Raw genomic sequence first — 22814 nt, forward strand, 5'->3', positions numbered from 1 at the left:
GTAATCTGATCAGTTCCAATTTACAACTGTTAAAATATTTATGCCCCTGATGGGTGAATATATGGACTGAATATGGAAATGTGAAGGGACATGGACGAAACTGTTTTAAAGCGTGCAACTGTTTTTCTCCATTCAGCTAATTTACTTCCAGCTTGTGACATTTGTCCTGTCCTAAACACCCACTGGAAATTCTGGCCCACTTTTGACAAAGCCATGAGGTTAAACAGAGCAGCATGAGCAGAGCAACCATTAGTTCAGAACTCTAGTAACCTGTTTCTGAGTCACAGATGGCTTGAATTCTAATCTAGTAATGACCAAAAGAAGCCTTTTGTTTGGATGGGCTTTGTTTTTCTGGGGCATTCACCAAATATTTTGGTTGACACAGGAAGGGATATTTGGAATAAATATAAGCTGCATAAAAAAAGGGAAAAAAAATACCAAACCATGCAAGGCATAAAATGTGGGGCATGTTTTCCTTCTGCGGTCTGCTAGAAAATAGGCTCTGATTACTTTATTTAGAGGGGCCAACAAAGACTTTCTCTCAGTTCCGCACTTTTGATGTTTGGTGGATGGAGTCCAGCCAGAGAGTCAGAGCTCACACAACTGCGACTGGGTGGTGCAGTTTTTTACTTTCAAAGATATCCAGCTGATCCAGAAACAACATGTACTTGCTTACACCTAGATCTTACTTACCAGTCAAACTGGTATGATTTTTCTATGATAAAATGTTTTGCTTTTTGTAAAAATGTAAGCATTTCTAAAAATGAATAATTCAAAATGCTGAAGGCCTTGCAAATGAAGTAAAAGCAACTAAGGAAGCACTTGATACTGTCCTGAACTTTGAAACAGCTTGTCCTTCTTCACACTTTATAAATGTGTTTTAATTTGAAAAGCCAAGACGTCACCTCGTATGTTGTTATACACGTCAAATAACCGGTGAGGAATTAAACTTAGCAGGCAGACTTGTGCTCTAGGTGTTCTTACCGACCTCTGCCGAAGAGGCTTCTCGACATGCAGCCATAGGAACAATTGTGGCTTTTGTGTTTGTGAAAAAAATTACAGCAGAGTCGATGTGTGGATTTGATGAAGTGGTGCTAGACGCAATTTTTCACACTTGCACAACCCCCAGCTGTCACCAGCAGCCGCACACAGCGCATTGCAAACAACAAACATCATTTTCTGCCTTTGTCTCAGACCCGCTGGCTCATGCTGCGCCTGGTGGCGGCCCAGCAGGACCAGACTTTGGACTTGGGTCGGAAAGTGTCAAATGGTCGGACCACTGAGCTCAGCGTGAAGCTGATGAAGCTGATGATGCGGGGGGCCAAAAAAGTTATAAAGCACAACAATACGGACGGCAAATCTAATCCAGCCTGTTCAATAATGCAGCTCCAGAGGGTGAAATATTGCAGCTAGACTAGAAACGGGAATAAAAACGGGTCAGGAGAGCTAAAGGGTAGGGGGGCAAATGAAATCCATGGAGAAGTTATGGATTGAGGCTCAATCTTATTGCTTTCCAAAAAGGCAATGACCTCCGTCTGCTTAAAATGCTCACGCAGCATTATTGCAACACAAACAGAGGCACTCTTGCCAGGCAGCAAGGTGAGGGACAGGTAGATTGTGATGAAAAACGGTGGTTGCTTGGCAGAAGTCAACAGCAAAATTCCATTCCTTCAATTCAAGTCTTCAGTTGCTGCATTGCAATCTCCTCAGAAGGGAGGCGTAAACTCTGTTGTCTTGTCTTTTGTCTGCTATTTTTTACAGTAATTTTGGGATGCCGATGTTTGACCAATTCTACCATGGCACTTTCATTACCGGAATAATACCAGATTAATTTCCACACTAGCCAAGCGGCACAGTCTCAATACTACCATGGCACGTCTTCAAATGAAAGACCAACGCCTCCTCTCCCATCCCTCGTGGTCGCTCCTGACAGAATAGCACTCTTTCTTCCAATGGCAGGCCTGAACTGAATGATGAGTGTTCATTTGTGAGACATGCAAATCCCCCTGTAGAGATACGCTGGCAATTAAATGAGCGTTCATGGAGAACGCAAACAAATGAGCGCAGCCTTTGCAAATATATACAGCGACGGTGCCAAGCGGTGGTTTTGCCATGTCTCAAAGACGACTGCCAGGAGAGGAAACCTCAGGACAAACGCAGTTAAGAGTTAAGCGTTTTAGAAAATCTGAAGGAAAAAAAAAATCCAAGCAGAGAAACAGAGAACCTATAATCTGATAATAGCGCCAAAGCCAATCGCTCGTCGTCACATGAACAGGCTTCCATCTAATACAGATGTTCTCACCGTGCTGTAGGCCATTGGGCATTGAAAGAAAGTGGTCCATCAATGAGAAATCAAATATTCTTTTCAAATGCCTTAACACTCTTTTAACAGCAGATGCCAGCCTGCTGAAAAGCTCCTGCTCACTCTCAACAGCAAATATGAGATGATGCGGGAGCCATAATCCACAGCCATGGAGTAATCTCTGTGAATGTGCATTTGGATTATCAGTCTGGAATGTTCTAATCTGAAACACTTCTCGCAGCGGTTGATTGAGGTCCACGAGAGAGCTTCAGCCATACGCTGATGCAGTGCAGCGGCATATTCCTGGGAGCTGCCAGGATGATGAACATCAAAAGATATGCAAAGTTTTGACCCCGAGTGAGCAGGTGCTGACCATTAACTGCACATCTGCCCATCTCAGACTATACCATGGGTTCTAATCCACAGGGTTTCTTCAATCAGGTCGAGCAGAGGTGATCCATTCGACGTGAGCTCCAGGAAGCAGAAGAACTGCAGATAGGGAGGGCGGATTGTGTCGTAATCCTTTTCTGCGCAGCTAGCAGTTCTGTTGTTAGTGCCTTGCAACCATCAGTTGCACTATTGCCTTGTCCTTTGCATTTTCTCTGTTCATTTCTTCAACAGCAACATCAATAAAGTAACATTTTTAGACTTTTTTTTTATTGAAAGCTATTTTGTTGAGTTTGTTGACAGGCTAGAGATGTATTTAAGTGCTGGAAAATTTGCAAAATAAGGCAGTTTCAAGCAACAATAGAATGAAGACGGATTATGATTGTAACAATGTTGTTTAAAAGTAAATTTCTGTTATCGTGGGGAAGCAGATCTGGACCCAAAAGGCCCCTCCATAATGTCAGGTCTGTTTTCATAGCTCTGTGGCCTTTTCGCCCCTCATCGGCTCTGTGTCGCAGCTGTGTGACTGCCTGCACGTTCTATTTATGATGTCGAGCCTGTTGGGATTAGACTGCCAGGACAAGTCACCCCTCTGCTACATGTAAATTTCCATCAAAACAAATGAATGCAAATGACCTCAGCGACAAATGCTCACTGAAGGTATGAGACACTTTGTCGAGAATGTTAATGACTTGGATACACACATTAACAGGGCAGAACGTGCGCACGCAGGCCTGCACACACCACGGAGCAAGGAAGATAATGGCCTTGTCCCTGTGTTTGCCTATTTGCTAATGTCCCATATGTGCATGTTCAATTTGAATTCTGCACTTATGTCCATCTGCATTGCCTTCAGTAAGTCGCGCTGTGCAAAAGCCTCCTGCAATGTAAATAAAGCATCTCTCTTAAAATAGCTCTCTCACTGAGTAGCTTCTCCAAGTACCTCTAGTAAGTCATTGACCTCCCCATAAATGAAAAAAATCCACACTTAACTTAGTTTGTTCTGCTTTTTTGGCATATTTGAAATGATTTGCTCCCAACATGCAGTTCTGGAAATCAGTCCTTTCTTTGTGATACTTCACTAATACCTCTGAACAATACAAAACAATTGAAGGCCTGACCCTAGAAGCTGTTACCTCTATTCTAAGGTTATCAGTGACTATGGGTTTTTTGTTTATTTAGTTTTTCCTATCATTCAGTATTATGATTTACTTTTAATTTGCTTCCTGTTGTTGTCTTCTTTGCCGTCACAGATATAATATGAAGTATGACAGCAGCTGCTGCTCGGAAAGTTTGGAGCCTGTAGTCTCCTCTCATTGCAAACAGCAGACGTGGCGGTCAGGAGTTTGGAGGTGTACTGAGTCCTTGTATTGCAATGTGAAGGCCGTGGGACATTTGATGCTTTACCTGGATGACGAGGACAATAGGGTCAGAACAGAGCAGGTGATGCAATGCATTCACTTTCACACAGCTCAGCACAGACTCTTCAGCGGCTTCCTGACCTTATCAGGAGTGATCAGATGTCTATTTCTGCATGCAGTGAGTCATGAATTAAAGTTGAACCCACAATCCCCGAGTCTCATGGTGAACAGTCTACCACTAGACCGCTGAGCTGGTTTATTTATGTGCTTTAAATTGAGATTATGTGCTTTAAATTGAGATAAGTTTGTTTGATTAGCTTCATTCATCATAGGCTAGCGCTGACTCACATCAGCAAAACTTCCGCGGATGATCAGAATCCTGTTCAACCTTTAACATATGCATGTAAAGATGTGAAAAAGACTACCAAAGAATGAGCGCAATCTTGCCCACAGAACAACATTTTTGAATGCGCTGCTCTTACAGCGGTGAATCGATGGTACCGTTTCTCTTTTTCTAGGAGTGTACTGCCATCTTGTGGTAACCACCACTTCGTGCTCAGTCAGCGGCCTACTTTTGGTTTCCTGAGACTAAAACCATAAGTAATCAACATTATTCTGTTATTGTCGTATCTGAAGAACAATTGCCAGCATTAGATTTTAAGTCAACGTTTCATCAAATGTTATTCTTTTAGGACTGGTCTATGCCGTAAGGCTCTGCAGGTGTGCAGGAGTGAGAATGTCACACACATGGTTCTGTCAACACATTTTCACGATCTATGATGACATCAAAAGGTATTCAAAACAAACCCAGGAAACCTGCGACATTGTTGAGAGTGACATTGCTCCACATGTTATCAATAAGATATGTTTATTTGACAAAAAAACAACAACAATAACATGGGCTGAGTTCCAACCAAAGAAAAATAAACAACTCAACCTTGATGGTATCTGTATCTCAATTTGATTTTTCATCAACTGAAAAAAAACAATACTTTAAATTTATAAACAGAATTCCTTTTCTTTGGCATAGGAATTACATCATGGTCTCGGGGCAGTTATTGCATTCCCTGTTTAATATAAAACTGGTTGATTGTGGTTAAGATGTAAGATATGACCGGCCTCTTGTTTCAATGTGAATATGGTAATTCACATAATAGTGAAAAACGACAAATAACAAATACAGATGCCACTCTACTCCTTTTTCTCGTCACCTGTGTCCTTCTTCTTGTCTCGCGGGACACGACCTAAGTTGTAAAACTCAAGGTTTGGCCTCATGTCAGTGAGATGTGCAAGTCGGTTGGACAGAGCAAAGAAAGCAGCGATGGCAGCGATATCCCAGGCGTCCTCGCGGTCAAAGCCGTGTTCCTCCAAAGACGTGAAATGATCCTCTGTGATGGTGTCGCACCGACAAACAGCCATTGCAAAGTCCAGCATGGCGAGCTCTCGAGGGGACAACTCTGCATTCTTGTAGTTTACAATGACCTGGTAAAAGGGAATATGGTCTTAACGCAAGATATAACATTAGTTATTACTTATTTGTCTGTAAAGGTTGTAACTTTATGTTAATTATTTAATTGCAATGTATCAACAAGTGCCTCTTATGTCCGTTTGATCGTAGGTTTGTTAATGTCAATTCTTGTTCTAAGCAAACAGCAACTTTATTGTTTCGAGCACTCTTTCATAGTGTGAAAAATGTATATATTCATAACGAAGTGAAGTCATGTCATGTTCTGACAGAAAAATTGATTCAAAAAAACAACAGTAGTGAAACTTCATAAAGTGGACACCTGATCAGCGAGGGTGGGTTTCTTGGAGTAGATGCGATGCAGAGCACTGTGGGATACCACACAGTAAAGGCACTTGTTGTGTATACTGGTCGCCACTACAATCATCTCCCGGTCTGCCTTGGTTAAACTGCCTGCAAGACATCAGACAGGTAATTGAATTTTTCAAAGCATCATCCACAACTGTTAAACATTGATAAATACACACAGCATGGAAAGCAAGCAGAGAAATGAGAAGGTGGAAAAAGGACAACTACATGCCAGTGCATTTTTGCCATGATGGTTTGCAGACATAAACAAAGATAGAATTCATTTATTGATGGAGTAACACAAGGAACTTAAAGACAATATACAAATGAGGCTTCATCTGGTGTGATGCATCAAGAGAGCTTAAAATTATAAACTACATCTTAAGACATTTCACTACCAAGCACGCATAGAGAGATCTGACAATACAGAACTGCATGTTCTTGAAAACCAATGAACTCATAACAGTCTGTTGTTGCCGCTCTTTGCAAATGACAAAATTCCCCAACAAAAAATTCCTGCATTAAAGAATGTCAAAAACGGATATCTCAATGTTCAAAAAGGTTCATTTTCAGGATATCATCCTGATATGAAGGGCTGCATCAGACAAGATGCTGAGAGAAGCCGTGTTGTGCTACATATACCTGTGCTATTGCGTCAAGTGTGGCGCAAGAAGCTGAGTTTAGTGGATGACTGATGCATGTAAATGATTGGCTTGATCCAGTTAAAACTCTGAGAAATTAAACATTTATGGCCAAGAGCTTGCCCATAAAAAAAAAAAAAACTTTACAAATTTCAACATGAACACGTAATGACATGATCTCTGCTGATAAACAAATACACACCTGTCTCTTTGCTCATAAGTTCATCATAGTAGGAGAAGAAGGCTCTGAACTCTGCCGGTCTGTGGGAGAGGACTTTGAAGACATTCGGTAAAAAGCCTCCCTGTTAGGAAACGCCGAGTTTTTGCACATTCACTGTATGGCAGTGGAACAGTGCAGCAAAGCATAGCACGATAACGTCATTGCTTTGTATGTACCTTTGATTCGACCTCCTCCATGCGCTCCGCTATATCAATGGGAAGGTCCTTTTTGCTCGGAACCGGGTAGCGACTGATGTTCTCTGACGGGCTATCGCTGGAGCACAGTCTGCTTCCCATCACCAACTGCCCCGGGAGTCCGACAGTCGACCGGAGAGACACCTACGCAGATGACACGATAGTTACGAGTGACAAAAAGGGGGAGCAATTTCAGGCTAAAGTTTACGCGTTCACAACTTACGAGCTGCGTCAAAACTGACGGCCGGTAGAGTTTTGAGAGGAGGCTACTCGCCATATCACTGCGCTACGCGATCACAGACAAAGGAGAGCCGTTGGAAGCTAAAATAAAACTGACTTCTTCGACCAAAACACTCGCCAGGATTTGACTTCCGTCGAGTTGTGCGTTTACAAAGTGCCAAACCAATCGGGCAGCGGAGCCGAGGTACGCCTTGTTACGCGCCTGTAACGCAGGGCAACTTATACCTCCGTACCGATAGGGGTCAGCATGCACGTGAATGGTCGTCTCATGACAATCACTGGTTTATTATATATTTATTCTGGTTTTCCATATTAATACCTTCTTAGCCTAAAGTTATGACAAATTGATCTCTCGAATGCAACTCAGCACAAGTTAGGTTTTTCTTTTATTGTGAAAATAAAACAAACAGCTCACACATGTAAAAGAACAGCAGGCCTGTATAATTCAAACAATTTTAGTTTTGATTAGCCTTAACTAAAGTAACACAAAGTGATCAGTCATAGCATCAATCATAAATCACAAAAAAAAAGAGCTTCAAATAAGCCCACATTTAGGGCAGAAATTAGAATACCTTAGTCATCACTTTTGGGAAATTAAAAACAAATAAAAAAACAAAACAAAAACAAAAACCATCAATAGACAATACTCTTTATAATTTGTCTTGTATCTGTTTTAGATTTGCGTGATGATCCCGGCACACACTTTCTTTAACTAAGAGGAATAGTAACATCCTACAACGGCCAAGTACCTTGTAGACAAAACCGAGGGCAAACAGACAGCGTTTCAACTTTGCCCCGGAAATACTTCATAGCAAACGAGCGAGTGGTTTTCATTCATTGAGTGAAACATTTTTTTGCGGGATTAGTCAAATATAATCAACCACGGATATTACACTTCAATAAAAATGTTTTACCATGTAAGTATCCATATTATTCTGAAGTTCTCAGGTGGCAAAAAGCAGTGCTTTGAGGTCTGAGTCCTTTGTGTACGTGTATAGTACTGTAACGTTGCTAATTTATTTTAGCTAAACAAAACTTTAGTCTCCTCGCGACTTTTGAGTGTTTCCAATGCTGCGACTTGAGATCGACAAAATATAATAAACAATTTGTAATATTAAATGTAGCTCCCACAACAAACACTTCATGAAAACGTTAGAATAATATATCCGTTTGTTTTCCCAACATTCGTGTTTTTTGTCTTCCAGATTTCGCTGGAACACGAAATCCTGCTACACCCCAGGTATTTTGGCCCGAACCTCCTGAATACCGTCAAGCAAAAGCTGTTCACAGAAGTGGAGGGTACCTGTACTGGCAAGTGAGTTGAAGACTATTTTAAATACTATCTATGAGAAGGATGAAATGTTCGGTTATTCCCTTTCCGTTCATGTCGCTTAGGACTCTGATATGAAACTATGCATATGATTTAACTGCCAATAAGTCCGTTGGTGTTTGTGTGAAATATCAACATAACATGGCAGTATTTTTGCTGCTTTGTGCAATAGGTAGAACGCTCAATTTTTGCACAAAATGCATACATAGTCTAGTAAGCAAGAGATTTATGTCTCATTCCTAACGCATGATTAAACAGCAAGAATAATCACTTGGACGAGTGCAGACCCAAACTCTCCCTCCGCTGACAAAGCAATGAGGATCACACTGGTCGCACCAGTCATCTGTTTGTGTTTTGCCTTCTAGGTATGGCTTTGTGATTGCTGTCACCACTATTGACAACATCGGGGCAGGTGTGATCCAGCCAGGGAGAGGGTTTGTTCTCTATCCAGTAAAGTACAAGGCCATTGTTTTCCGCCCATTTAAGGGGGAAGTGGTGGATGCTGTGGTCACCCAGGTTAACAAGGTGAGAGGCTTGATGTACAATTTAATTTGTTTTCCTTACATCTTTAAATATATTGTACTCATGACTCCAGCCACCCCAGTGGATTTTGCTAAACTGCCTTTTCTGACACTGTATATCTGTACATCCTCTAGTTCCATTATGTACATATTTATAATGAGAAATATTATTCATTACTGTCACTGCATTCTGTTTTATTGCAGGTGGGTTTATTCACAGAAATCGGCCCAATGTCTTGCTTCATCTCCCGCCATGTAAGTCATTGTATTATGTTTTTTTTTTAGTTATTTACAAAATTTTTATGAAGTTTTTGTTTAACTCAAGCCTTTTTTTTTGCAGTCAATACCCTCAGAAATGGAGTTTGACCCAAACTCTAACCCTCCTTGTTACAAGACAGTTGATGAGGTAAAAAAAAAAGAGAAACATTACACATTTTATATTTAGCCACACCTTAATGATGATGAACTACAAAAAGAGTCCAGTGCTAAGGGTGATTTTTCTTTTTTTCTTTCTTCTCTAGGACATTGTAATCCAGCAAGATGATGAGATTCGGCTAAAGATTGTTGGAACAAGAGTCGATAAGAACGACATTGTAAGTGTTTTGTTCATTTATGTTTATTATCTCAGTAATTGCTTTTTAAGTTAGAGACAATTTTGACATCTATGCTTGTCATAAAAAACAAACAAACCTAGAAAATAGTAAAACCCTACAACTCAAAATGTCACACCTTAATATTCTTTTTGTATACTGATTTATAACAAATGAAAACATTTCCCTCTTTCTGCAGTTTGCCATAGGTTCTCTCATGGACGATTACCTGGGTAAGTATTACACTAAACATTTCCCCATTATGGTAATTTGTTTGGTGGACAAGACATTTCTTGATTCCAAAAAGGGCCTAGATTTCTAACCAAACAATTGTTATTATTTTTTTGGTATTATTTTTGTTTTGTTTTTGAAATTTTGTGAATTACTCTCTTGTTTATTAACCACTTGATTCTTTTTTCTTTTTTTTTAGGCCTTGTGAGCTGATCTGCCGAAGAAGAAACTTATTTTGTCTTGTTTTTTAAGTTGTTTAGTTATTCCTGTGTTAAATCGATTATTTTTCTATGGCAAAAATCCTTATTATGGCGATTAATTTTGACTGGCAGTGGAATTGCATAGTTTTTTGTTTTTGTTTTTACTGTACTTCACGTGCATTTCTGGGTTTTAATAGCTATGCTGCGATACTGCTCAGTCAGAATTAGTCTTTCTTAATTGATTACCAGATGGCAAACAATGCAAAAATAATTTCTGGTTAACATATTATGCATCATGCATACTTTACACATTCACCATGGAGTTTTTTTTTGTTGTTTTATATGTGGCTATAATAAAAAAAATATATGTTCAAACTGTTTGTTTTTATTTTAATCAAATTGCTATAAGATAATATATCGCAAACATTACCTGTTTAAAATACCGTAGCAAAAGGGCACATGTACTTCATTACTTGTTAAAATGTGAACCTCGCTTTTACTACGGTGGCCCTGAAAGCTCATGTGGGGAAGCGTGGAGCCTGGAAACCGAGAGGGCGCGCGCGGCCCATGCGCGTAAATACGTCAGCGCGCTCACGCTCTTCCTTTCTCTCGTCCTGAAGATGGCGGCAGGGGTGAGTAAAATGGAGAGGTGGCAAGACTGTCTTTTCCTTTCACATCTCCCGGCTCAATCCACCGAATATCAGGACCATCTGCATAGCTAACATGTTTTTTTCAATGTGAACTGAGTCAGTGGGCATAATGGGTTACATTTCGTGCCTTATTTCGGAAGAATTCATTCAACGTTTAGTCGCACTGAGGTTGCGTCTTGCTAACCTGACGTAGCATTCAGACTGGATGACGCCCCTCTACTGCTCCAAGTTAATGCCACGTTGTATGTCTAGGTCGGCAAAATGTAATCGTCGTGGGCACAGGTGAAGTTGCTTTTAACAGTCTCACTGGTCATGGTGGACTATTATTTATGTTAACAGTGACCATGCACTAACATTTCGCAGGACGATGAGGGGAATGGTTGCTACGTTCTGTAGCATGTTACCGTGAGATAAAAGCCACGTGAATGGAACTAAATGTTTGTTCGCGTTTTAAAGCAGAATCATATTGTCGGAATAGTTGTAAAATATTCTTTCTGCCAAATCGCTGTTAAAACCCTGTCTGGGCTGCATCTTTTGCGGAATTAATGGTAAGGAGACTGGGGGGATGCTAATGAGTCTGCGAAAATAGCATCGCGTTAGCACTATTAAGGTTCTCTGAATACAGCAAGTCATTGTGTAAATTACTTCAGGTGTGGTTCTGGAATAAGATCAATTTTCAGAGGAATAGCTGCTATTGCACAGGTCGTTTCAGATGAGAAAAAGTTATTTGATGAACATGTGAAGTTGCCAGATTTTGTGTCAAGCCAGTTTTTTCATTCCTGATTATTTGTATATAACAGATGTCAGTTGTGTCTTAGATGGATCAGTAACTTTCCTGTCCTACCTATTTATTTATTTTTTTTAAATTCCAGACTCTGTACACGTACCCAGAGAACTGGCGGGCCTTCAAGGCCCAAATTGCTGCCCAGTACAGTGGCGCTCGCCTCAAAGTTGCCAGCAGCAGCCCTGCCTTCACCTTCGGACAGACGAACCGTACTCCTGAATTCCTCAAGAACTTCCCCCTGGGCAAGGTAGCTATAAGAAAATGTCACGTATGTGGTACTTCTGTTGGTGTGTACTTGCCTGTGCTTGAAAATAAGTTGTTAGTGTGAATTGGTAAGATGTTTGTGAATTGGAAGGAGCATGTTTAGCAGGTTTTTGACTATGTATGTATGTATGTATGTATATATAATATTAACGTGCTTGTTTTGCCTGTAGGTACCTGCCTACCAGGGAGATGACGGCTTCTGTCTGTTTGAGAGTAATGCCATTGCTCACTACTGTAAGTCTCATGGTTTATAATTGTCTAATGATTTAGCTGTCTGTATCGGCGTCAGTCCAGAATTGATATGTGACCATGAAAGTTATCATAGCTGTAGTAAAAAATAAAATAAAGGGCCACTAGGTTGAACATGGCTTAATTCTCAGGAGTCAAGTGTCCCCTGTCTTGGGCAAGGCAGTGTCCAATCATGGCACCAAGTCTTAATCTGACGGGGGCAGAGAAACTTGAGACCATATTCATCCCAGTCACCTCTGTTCAGTGAGTAAAAGGCTGGTTCATGCTATGGGCACAGTAAATAAAGCAGGTCAATATCGCCCTTTTTTCTCTCAGTGTTTATGATGTGTTTTTTAGTAGTTAGTATTTGACAGAACAAGAATTGGCCCTTCACTGTTGACTTAAGACTCGCTGCCTCAGTGTGTATCGGGGTTGTCCTAAAAGAGCGACATGGTACACCTGTTACACAAGTTAGAAATGCTGCACATTACGTTGATGCTTCCCTGTTTCACCCAATGGATGAAGTCACTGACCCAATGCATCTCTTTTACAACAATGTCCCGAACCACAGTGAGCAATGAAGCCATGCGCGGCGCCACTCCCCAGGCTGCAGCCCAGGTGATGCAGTGGGTGAGCTTTGCCGACTCGGAGATCATCCCTCCAGCCAGTGCGTGGGTCTTCCCCACTCTGGGGATCATGCAATTCAACAAACAGGCCACGGAGCAGGCCAAGGAAGATGTTAAGAGAGCCCTTGCACTGCTGAACCAACACCTGATCACCCGCACCTTCCTGGTGGGAGAGAGAGTCAGCCTGGCTGACATCACTGTGGCTTGCTCTATGCTCTGGCTGTACAAGCAGGTACGACAACTACACTCATCAGTGAAAGCAAAGATGCTGATTTCATTTTCCCAGGTCTCCCATTTATCAGTTTCGTCACCATACTCTTGTCACCTGCAGGTCCTGGAGCCTTCTTTCCGCCAGCCTTACCCCAATGTGACCCGCTGGTTTGTCACGTGTGTCAACCAGCCCCAGTTCAAGGCAGTCCTTGGAGAGGTAAAGCTCTGCGAGAAGATGAGTCAGTTTGACGGTGAGTTTCCAAGAGCAAAGTGTAATTAAGATGCTGTTCAGGCCCTGCAAACACTGTCAACCCAAGATCATGCAACTTGTTACTTATACGGCTGATTGGTCTCTTTATGTCGTGCATTCAACTGAATTATTTTCTCATATTATGATTATATTAGCAATCTTATTGATAAATGTGTCTGTATTTGCCCAACAAAGTGTTTTTAACAAATAATTTACTTTGTGGTTGCCCCTCTTCCCAATTTGACAAATCTTAAATTTAATGTTTCCTTGTTTTGTTTTCTAGCCAAGAAGTTTGCCGAGATCCAGCCGAAGAAGGACACACCAGCTAAAAAAGAGAAGGCAGCAAAGGAATCCAAACCTCAGGAGAAGAAGGAAAAGAAGGAAAAGAAGAAGGAAGAGAAGAAGCCTGCCCCAGAAGACGACGACATGGACGCCAGTGAAGCTGCTCTGGCTGCAGAGCCCAAAGCCAAGGACCCCTTTGGACACCTGCCAAAGAGGTACAAACACTTTGATGCCTTCTTTTTTTCTGGTAGGTGTTTGAGGAGACTTGACTTGGATACTTTTAAAATCCCAAATGCTGATTGAAATGGTCACCCTTGCAGATGAGAACATTCTCCTTGCTTTAAAACAAGGTATGATCCTTTCAGTAGCCATTCCCTTTAAAATGGGTCATCCCCTGTCATTGGGCAAGGCAGTGTCCAATCATGGCACCAAGTCTTAATCTGACAGGGGGAGATAAACCTGAGGCCATATTCATCCCAGTCACCTCCGTTCAGTGAGGAAAAGGCTGGTTCATGCTATGGGCACAATCTGAAACATGTAAAAATTCTACATTCTTCAGTTGACTAGTGCTAAGGACCCACTCGCATCAAGACCGTGATGAACCCTAAGTCAATGTTCATGCTGACGTGGTCTCATGTGACGTTGTCTAAGCTCTTGACTAAAGAAATAATCAAGATTCAACACTCTTAAGCTCTTGCACTTTCTGTTTGACGTGATTTTGCCCTGCAAACCGAGTAATTATTACAATATATATTTAATGTAGAATTATTGTGTAAAATTATATGCATCAATTATTTTTTAAACAAGCTAAAACACTATTTTTAAACAGTTAATTAAAGCAACGTTGGTTGGAAGAATTAAGTGTGATATTTGCTCTATTACACAGTTGGTGTGAACAACCGTGTGTTCTTCTTTCAGCCCCTTTGTCATGGACGAGTTTAAGAAAGTTTATTCCAACGAGGCAACTGAGGAGGTAGCCATTCCCTTTTTCTGGGAGCGCTTTGACCGCGAGGGATACTCCATCTGGTTCTCCGAGTACAAATACTCAGACGAACTGCAGCTTTGCTTCATGAGCTCCAACCTGATCGGAGGTGAGATACTGCACATTACATTTTTTTTCTTTTTTTTTTAAAGAATAAATTGCTTATTATCATGTTTCTTGGTTCTTTAAAGTCTATGTGAGTCTATTCACTTTTAATGAACAATATATCAAACTCTGGCGATTTCATGAATAATGCTCTGCTATTAGCAGAGCTAGTGGTGTAATCACTTCTGAAGTAGAGGCAGCAACCTGTGTGTTTACTCTTGATCATAGAGGCGGAGCCAGCTGCAACATCCTTAGTCTGCACATTTCCTCTTCCTCCCGACCAACACTTTTAATAAACAACAAATGACAGTGATTGGCTCAATGATAAATTGCTTCACAACCTGCTTCAATTGTAAATTGTAATGGGGGAAAAGTAATGAACAATACAGACGGTCATTTTAAGGCAACACTGAGTGAATGGGAGGAGGGGAAGGTGAAACTGGAGAATGTGGACATGACTTGCATACCAACTAAATGAAGTAGCCAAACAGATCTTTTTAGAGCTTTTTAAATGTTATTGAGTAAACTACTTAATTATGCAACAACTGACGTTTGTCCCTTGATGTTACCAAGAAATCTGCGTGCATGTCGGAAATTAGATGAAATAAGTTTGAGGGGGGAAATATCTGTAGTCTAGAATCCATGACTATTTTTGACTTGAAGGTCGGTGGGAAGATATCATGGAAGATTTGTCTTCAGTATGTTTGTGTTGTAAGTGATGGCCTGTGTTCACCATGCTGATGCTGTCCGCAGGTATGTTCCAGCGCCTGGAAAAACTGAGAAAGAACGCCTTTGCCAGTGTCATCGTGTCAGGCGTTGACAACAACAACACCATCACTGGCATCTGGATCATGAGGGGGCAGGAATTGGCCTTCACGGTAAGCACAAAACAGTTCCTCGCTTCTTATCACTTTATTGTTGACGGATGACGCCAGTCAATTCTGTGTTGTTGCTGCATTTGCACTACACTGACAGTCATGCAAAACGGTTCAATACATCATATAGCTAATGGAGCAGTTTCAAAACCGGAGCTGGGAAAAACCGGAGCTGGGAAACACCGTCACGTTAATCCTCCCACTGACTTGAACGTTTGCGTTGATGTGATCGGTGTATACGTTGCAAAAACATCTTGGAGATTTGCAAATGTACAAATCAACCAGCCTTGATGGTTCCATCTGGATTCTATTTGATGGTTCCCCTGTCATTGGGCAAGGCAGTGTCCAATCATGGCACCAAGTCTTAATCTGACAGGGGGAGAGAAACCTGAGGCCATATTCATCCCAGTCACCTCTGTTTAGTGAGTAAAAGGCTGGTTCATGCTATGGGCACACTGTTCATTTTAAGATGTCTGGCTCCCTTTTCACTCTATTCAGTGGACTGAGAATTAGTTTCTGCGCTGGATTAGAGTCTTGACTAAATCATGACCATTTTCTTTAAATAAAGCATACTGTATTGATTGTCTACATTAAGACTGTGCGTGGCAATGCGTGCTATAGTGGTCGATGGCATGTTTGACGCTCGCGTGACCAAGAAGCGTATTAATCACGCACGTTCGAATAACACTGTCATGACTGCTTGCCTCCTAGCTGAGCAAAGACTGGGACACTGACTACGAATCATACAGCTGGACCAAGCTCGACCCGGACAGCGAGAAGTGCAAAACCTTGGTGAAGGAGTACTTTGCCTGGGAGGGTGAATTCAAGCACTTGGGCGACAAAAAATTCAACTCAGGCAAGATCTTCAAGTAAGACTGTGGAACAGTGAACGAAAGCACTTTGCGCTTCAGCTTTCCAGTATTTTCAACTTTTGGACATTAAAGTCACCACGTGCTCGCTATACTGCAAGAATGACTTGGAAATGAGTGATGCAAAGGAAAAGCAACGTTTTTGTCTTGGTGGCCCAAACAAACTGTTTTTGTTGTGACCTGCGAAATAAAGCATTTTCCACAATGCCATCAATGGGATGTGATGTGTTTGGTCTGACCTCTGTTTAAACCCAAAAAAGTGATGTCACTTACTTGTCTCAGAGTTTGCAACTCTGATGAGTGCGTTTTTTTTTTTTTTTTAAGAGCAATATTAAAAACTGGAAATGTATGAGCGAAATTGGCTTATGTTGCTGCAGTGCGAGTGCCAGTACGCTAAAAAGACTTACAAATAAAAATAGAACAGCCAACCACTGGAATGAATTCTTTGGAGTCGCCGGCTTTCAGTGGCGCTCTGAACTGCTTGTGATTTTGGCTGATACTGAAGTGCCGTCGTTCCCCTGCAGAGGGCAGTGGTGGTCAGCCGTTTTCTTTTTCATCGTGTGTTTGGTTGAACAGAATTTCCACCAGAGGGAGAAAATTACTGGGCTGTGGTTTCCCAAATGGGGATGAGAATGTTGTCTGCTAACTTTTGGTCCTGCTTTGAGGCTGCTTTCATAAGAAGCTCTGAAAGAACGTACAGTTAGAGGAGCTAAGCTGTTATCATCAAGGCCAATGTAATTAACTTAATTGAACCTTGCTTTTTTTTTTTCCACCTCAAAGGTACACTGGGCGCTTTTACAAAATGCGCAACTGTACTCAAGTGACAAAATGAGAAAAGCCTTAATAGTAAAGCAATATATGTTGCATCAACTTTAGCGTGCATTCATATATTGCAAATCCTCCTTTTCTATTGTCCCAACATTTAAAGCACATGTAAAAATCTCAAACCACACCCTGTCCCAACAGAATGCACAGTGTTTTCTGTGGAATATCAACAAAGTATTTATCAGACACACCCAGCCAGTCAGCCTGTTTCTGATTATTCGTAGCATTCCTGCACCTATAGATTTTTTTTTTCTTACTTGTAGCCATTCTCTTTGTCTTCTATATACGTCAGTGTCATAGGAGGCAGTAGCTGCAGGGGGAAAGAGGGATACCTGGAACCGCCCAGCTCTTGGCTCTAAACCACCCCCCCCCCCCCCCCCTTTAAAGTTGTGTAACACGTTTTTCACAACCAACCCCCAGTCAAATCAGCCCGGATCACAAGGTTAAGATTCGGGTGGGCCTCGTCTTTCTGACACATCGCATTCATGTGGGGAAGGAATCTTGTCACCCTGGCCTTACATGTGTAAACTTTTCCGAAGTTGCTATGGGTGACTCAGCCAGGCGAGTTTTTGTGCAACCATCTTCCGCTGTGGCGCTGAAATCCAGGAGGCCATTTCAGTTCAGTTTGTTCTGTGGTCTCATGGAAATAAAAAAAAAAATGGAAATGTTCCCACAACAGCATAGAGCTCAAGTCCTTGAACCAATGACTCACCCATCCTGTGGATCGTGGTGGAAGAGGGCTGTAACTTGAGCAAATAACTCCATGTACACACACACACACAGACACACAGAGAGCGGCGCTTGAGTTAAAGCGCCGCTCGTGACCAACCCTTCCATTGCAATAAGGGCTGGTGTTCTGAAAGCCTCATTCTCGCGTTGTCACGTATTTAAGACAAATGCGAGCTAGAACGGCTGTGAAGCTCTGAAGCAGGACTCGACTTTTGTTTAGTAACTTGAGAGTTAAAACGGCTCGACTGCAGTCAGTCTGCCAAACAATATGCAAAGCGGTGCCAACAGCAACATTTTTACTGCTCGCCTTGCCAGCCTCTCCCTTCTCTCTCTCTCTTTTTTTTTTCTCCTCTTGGCCGTGCGTGCGCTTTGCCCCTTTTTCCTTCCTCTCTCACCCTCCATCCTTGCTTTGCGGACAGTTGCTGCGTTCATGCATGGGAGAAAGGGGTGTGTGTGTGTGTGTGTGTGTGTGTGTGTGTGTGTGTATGTGTGTTGTTTGAAGGCACTGGTGAAGGAGGAACAAAGAGAGGGGCTGTATTGTTTCCACCCCGACACGGTCCCTTGCGTGGCTGCCGGGCCGGCCGGCCTCCCCCCTGGAGAAGCCCGCGTAACATGTGCTGAGCGTTTTGGGGGAAGCGCGGGACACACATCTGGAAAAGAGCTGAGGTGGTCGGCTGGGTGGGGGGGCGGGGGGGGCTTTGAACAGCGAGGTGAAAGCACCGGGGTGGGGGTGGGGGGGGGGGATCCACTGGGAAGCTCGTTGCAGTCGCTGCAGATGCTGCCGGAGAATAAAAGTTTTGACGGCCTGAGTGAGACGCTTATAATTAGACGGTAGAATGTGCAGACTCTTTTTAAGGCTGTAATCTCTGGCCGCAGAGTTCCTAAATAGATATTTCTTTCCCCCCCCCGGACGCGTTTAGAGTCGAGCAAAGAGCGCCAGTCAGTCAGTCAGTCAGTCAGGCAGTCAGTCAGTCAATGGTTCGGGTGGGACGGAGGCAACCTTTTGGGGCCGCCGTGCGTACGGCCCGGCCCACGCTGGTTTACACAGTTTTCTCCTGGCTCCATTCTGGGGCTGGGCTTGTCTGAAACCCTAGTGCTTATGCACACGTGCGCACTCACGCACGCACGCACGCACGCAGGCACATGCGCTTAAGTAAAGCAAAAGGAATGGGGGCAGGATAATGGATCCTTAGTCAGCACTTGAGGGGCTACTTCAGCCATTACCGTCCCCTCTTTTCATTAGAGGCACCGCCTCGGGGTGGGACGGCCAGCGCTCAATTAGAATTCAAGCAACGACAACTTAAGTTTTTAGGTGGCTTGTAAAGAAGGCGCGTCGTAAAATGTTGTGTCAAAGAAAAAAAGAAAGAATGAAGAATGAAAAGCATCTGAACTTCGCGTCGCGAACCACACTTACAAACATTTTGTCGTTTTCTGTTTCCCCCTTTTTTTTCACGAGGAAACAAGAATGTCGGGTCGTGTGTTTGGACGCTGCAGCGAGGTCCACGGTGACACTAAAAACTCACTTGGGTAATTTAGCACCGGAATGGAATGAGTGAGGTCAAAGGGGAACATGCCGAGGGGAAATAACTACAAAGGGCAGGGAAGAGATGAGATGCGAGGGCACAGTGGCCGAGCAGGCACGGCCGCATAGCAGCGTCGACATGTCGGCGGCCTGGCGAACTGCGCTGCTGGAGACAGAGAGGGAGAGAGAGAGAGAGAGAGAGAGAGAGAGAGAGAGAGAGAGAGAGAGACGGACAGAGACGTTTCCTCTCGCTGCCGCCGCTTGCACTGATGGGCTGGTGCAGGCTTTGGAGCAATGGAGGAAGAAAAGGGCATGACACGAGGACAGAGTGGAGAGGTGCGGCAGAGGGAAGCAGCCCCTGCAATCGTGGATTTGAAACCCCAGAGTTGCCTCCGGCTCATATTACCAGAATCTGGAGGTGGAGCAAAAGGCCCCGGTGGTGTCGAACTGAAGCGGCGTCTATCGCGCGCTGCGGGGAATTGGAGTAACCTTTTTTTCAATGAGAAATATCAATACACCTACATTTTTTATCACCGTCGTAATCATATTCCAAATACCAAAGCATTTTAGTAGTTACTCAGGAATTCCCCACCGCTCTATGGCGTGAGGAGGCGTGTGCAGAAAGTATGATCGCAGCCATGAGTCCGGGCTGATCCCCTGATTCCGCTGAGACTCTGGAAGCGGTTTTGGGTTATTCTACATCGTTCCGGCGAAGATGTTTGAAAAACGCTCGACGCTCAGAATGCGAGGCGGTTGAGTCCCGGAGGAGCTGAGCCGTCAGCTGCCTCATCCCCGGTTACGAAAGGACTGATCCGTTGGGTCGTGTATTGACTTGCTCGAGGTGCAACCTGGGGTTTACATCCCACCCCAGGACAGTTTAAGGATTGGAACATTTATTGCTATGAGAGGAATGCGCAGCTCCGGAGCTTCTGTTGAGGCAACAGTGAGTGAGCAGAGAGAGACACAACTCCTCTCACTCCCTGGGATCAGTCAATGCAGACACAGTGAGCAGCTTGTGATCACTGAAGAAATTGATTAGTCTGTTTGTGGATTGGCTCAAATCGTGGGGGCCTGATGTGTTGAAAGAGATACGCCCGAGTGGCCAGCTGATCCCTTCAGGCGAATGGTTTTTTTCCCACTGAACAGGAAAGATTGCGTAAAAAAAACACACACACGCATCCGCCTGATCAGAACGTGCAGACAGAGAACCGCAAGGCCTCGCTGAGATTCCGATTGTCTCCAGCAAACAATCCCGGAAACCGAGCCAAAAACCTTTTTTTCGTTTGTTTGCGACATGTGATTTTTGTTTATTTATTTATGTTTTTTATCCATACACACAATCACAAACAGGAACATCGCTATGGAAACCGGCCTGCGAGTACCTGCCCCCTTTTTGCTTATTATGTCGCCATGGCAGCCACATCCCAGAATAGTCCATCCCTCCCTCGTGTTTGTGAGTCACAACTTGCAGTGGAAACCGCAATTCAGTCTGTCTCTCATTCCCCTTTTTTCCCTTTACACTCTTCTCCGCAGCAAAGGAACAGCTCAGCTTCTCCCAGCCCCCCCCCCGCCCCCCGCTCTCTCTCTCTCTCTGTGTACACGCTGAGGGGAATTCCACTGATGAGTTACCATGGCGATGGCAAATATCAGGCGCGGTGACCTGAACCTTTGCGTGATGATATTGCATACATCTCGTTAGCCGATTGTGATTTCTTTGTGCTTTGTGCTATCTCCTTGGATACGCGGCGGCTCTCAGCGGTTTTCCTCAGGCCCTCCTTGTGATGAGGCATCAGGGCGTGTTGACTCACATAAGCACTAAATTGCTACGTGTGATGGTGACGGATATAAAGATTGGCGACGCCTATGATGATTTAGTGGAAGAAAAAAAAAAAAATCAATCAATCAATCAACAATCATTGATAAATTCACTGCTGTGACTTCTGACATAAATTCAGGTGATTCCTTAATAGTCCAGCGTGTCAAATTTTTTTTTATGAGGCCTGGTGTTTCATGAAGCGTCTACAACGTGTTTCGTAACTAGCGTACTGTCAGGCGAGCTTCCTTAAAAAATGGCAAGTTAGCAACTAACTAGGAGCAAGACCCTTATTGCTCTATGTATATTTTTTATACACATGAGAACCGCTCTAAGGGTAGGAAAATCAAAATTTATTTTATTGTACTGCGAGTATGTGCATTGCATGTTAAGCTTTTACCCACATAAAAATCATAAATCAAGACGAATTTTTCACACCGGACCTTCAATGTTTCTTTAATTTCTCCGTTTGCTGGTCCCGTGTCGGGGAATTCTGGAAGGAAGAAAAGCTTAACCCTGAAGTGACTGCCCGTCCTCCCTTATCTACGAGCTAAATCACCGAAGCACAACAGCGGTTGGACGTGTGAAGTTTGCCCCATATTTTCCAAGCTGTTTGCTTTTTCATCGCCGAGCCCTTCAAGAGAAACTCACTTCGACTGAGACGTTCCGGCGAAAGGTGTGCGCGAGCAGCGAGGAGGAAATCGGGCCGTGTTTGTTTTAAATGACGAGACCCTCAGGCAGGATGATTCATATTTGTATCGTTTCAACCGTGAATTGATTCCAGCTGAAAATTAAATGAGAAATCTCGTTGCTCCTTCCAAAGAGGAAATCAGAAAAGAAAAAATGTGCAAAGGCTTCTGAATGTTAATACAAATACTTCAGTAGTCAAAAACAATTCCCAAATATGTGTTTGAGTTAAAAAAGAAAAAGTGATGGGCTTTTATTATGTTCAGGGCAATAAATCCAGCAGATAAAAAAGGACAGTGATGTCGTCACAAACCAAAGTAGCATTCAGTTGTTGTGGAATTTATTGTTCTCTCAGTGTGTCCTCCAGTGGTTGTGTAACTTGTTTTGAAGATACGGCTTTGGCCAGTTGCTCTGGCGGGTTGACAGCAGTCAGTAGTGGAAAGCTTTTTGGGGGGAAAAAAACCCTCTTTTGCCCGATACAAAGTCTGTTTCGCCTCATTTTGCCGTTGTACATATTTGCTTGTCAATATGTTTTCCCTAGAGCGTCCAACTCCGAACTCAACCATGTGCACCTTAGTGCTCTTATGCCAACAGTGGATTTAAAAACTGTTCCTGGGGCCATTTCATAATACCCGACTGGTTTGGTGTGTCACAAAGACGAGCTCGTTACCTCCCTCGCTTGTAAAAAAAAACGCGCAACTTGTTCATGTCTGATCACGATGCGCCCAATGGCGGCTAGTAGAGCCCAGTTCCTTTTGCAGTCCCTCAAGCGAGGGACCGTATCCGTATCCTCATGTTTGCGAAGGCCCCGGGAACTGGAGGGTCGTGGAGTTTTTCTTTCCGAACGCAAAAGCAAACTTGGGAGCGTGGAGCCGGTCGGCTCTCGTGTCTTGTGGGAACGTACCTGTCTCCCTCTCTTGACTCCTCCCCTCTCTCGTCGAGCCCCGGGCTGCCGTCTGACTGACACACACTGTGTTTTTCGCCTGCCGCTGCACCGCCAAGTGCACATAGCAGCGGCGTGCGCTCATGCACAAGCGCAGACATCAGAAGCGAGACGTTAACTTGTTAAGCAAGAGTTCCTCG

The 22814-nt window shown here is 43.3% G+C and overlaps 3 protein-coding genes across 4 annotated transcripts; 2 read left to right on the forward strand and 1 right to left on the reverse strand.

The window, feature by feature from the left end:
• Positions 1–4889: 4889 nt before the first annotated feature.
• LOC142901774 (uncharacterized) lies at positions 4890–7356 on the reverse strand. Its single transcript, XM_076046431.1, has 5 exons — positions 7142–7356; positions 6901–7062; positions 6707–6806; positions 5838–5968; positions 4890–5532 (listed from the first exon to the last, which is right to left on the reverse strand). Exons 1-5 carry the CDS (start codon positions 7193–7195, stop codon positions 5242–5244), a joined length of 738 nt encoding a protein of 245 aa, XP_075902546.1. The 5' UTR covers positions 7196–7356; the 3' UTR covers positions 4890–5241.
• Positions 7357–7795: 439 nt separating this feature from the next.
• polr2g (RNA polymerase II subunit G) lies at positions 7796–10408 on the forward strand. Its single transcript, XM_076046432.1, has 8 exons — positions 7796–8075; positions 8364–8473; positions 8854–9013; positions 9214–9264; positions 9350–9415; positions 9531–9602; positions 9799–9832; positions 10030–10408. The coding sequence occupies exons 1-8, from the start codon at positions 8064–8066 to the stop codon at positions 10041–10043; spliced, it is 519 nt and encodes a 172-aa protein (XP_075902547.1). The 5' UTR covers positions 7796–8063; the 3' UTR covers positions 10044–10408.
• Positions 10409–10519: 111 nt separating this feature from the next.
• On the forward strand, positions 10520–16374 carry eef1g (eukaryotic translation elongation factor 1 gamma). 2 transcript variants are annotated; one of them, XM_076046429.1, is made up of 9 exons: positions 10520–10662; positions 11553–11711; positions 11899–11962; positions 12528–12814; positions 12914–13043; positions 13326–13539; positions 14243–14415; positions 15165–15289; positions 15998–16374. In XM_076046429.1, exons 1-9 carry the CDS (start codon positions 10651–10653, stop codon positions 16157–16159), a joined length of 1326 nt encoding a protein of 441 aa, XP_075902544.1. In that variant the 5' UTR covers positions 10520–10650; the 3' UTR covers positions 16160–16374. The 2 variants fall into 2 exon arrangements, with proteins under 2 accessions (XP_075902544.1, XP_075902545.1); XM_076046430.1 differs by lacking the exon at positions 10520–10662 and adding an exon at positions 11207–11228.
• The last annotated feature ends 6440 nt before the right edge of the window (positions 16375–22814 follow it).

Source organism: Nelusetta ayraudi, unplaced genomic scaffold (assembly GCF_046127955.1).
Source record: "Nelusetta ayraudi isolate G7.1 ecotype Tasmania unplaced genomic scaffold, CSIRO-AGI_Nayr_v1 ptg000090l, whole genome shotgun sequence".
In the NCBI taxonomy this organism is placed as follows: domain Eukaryota; kingdom Metazoa; phylum Chordata; class Actinopteri; order Tetraodontiformes; family Monacanthidae; genus Nelusetta; species Nelusetta ayraudi.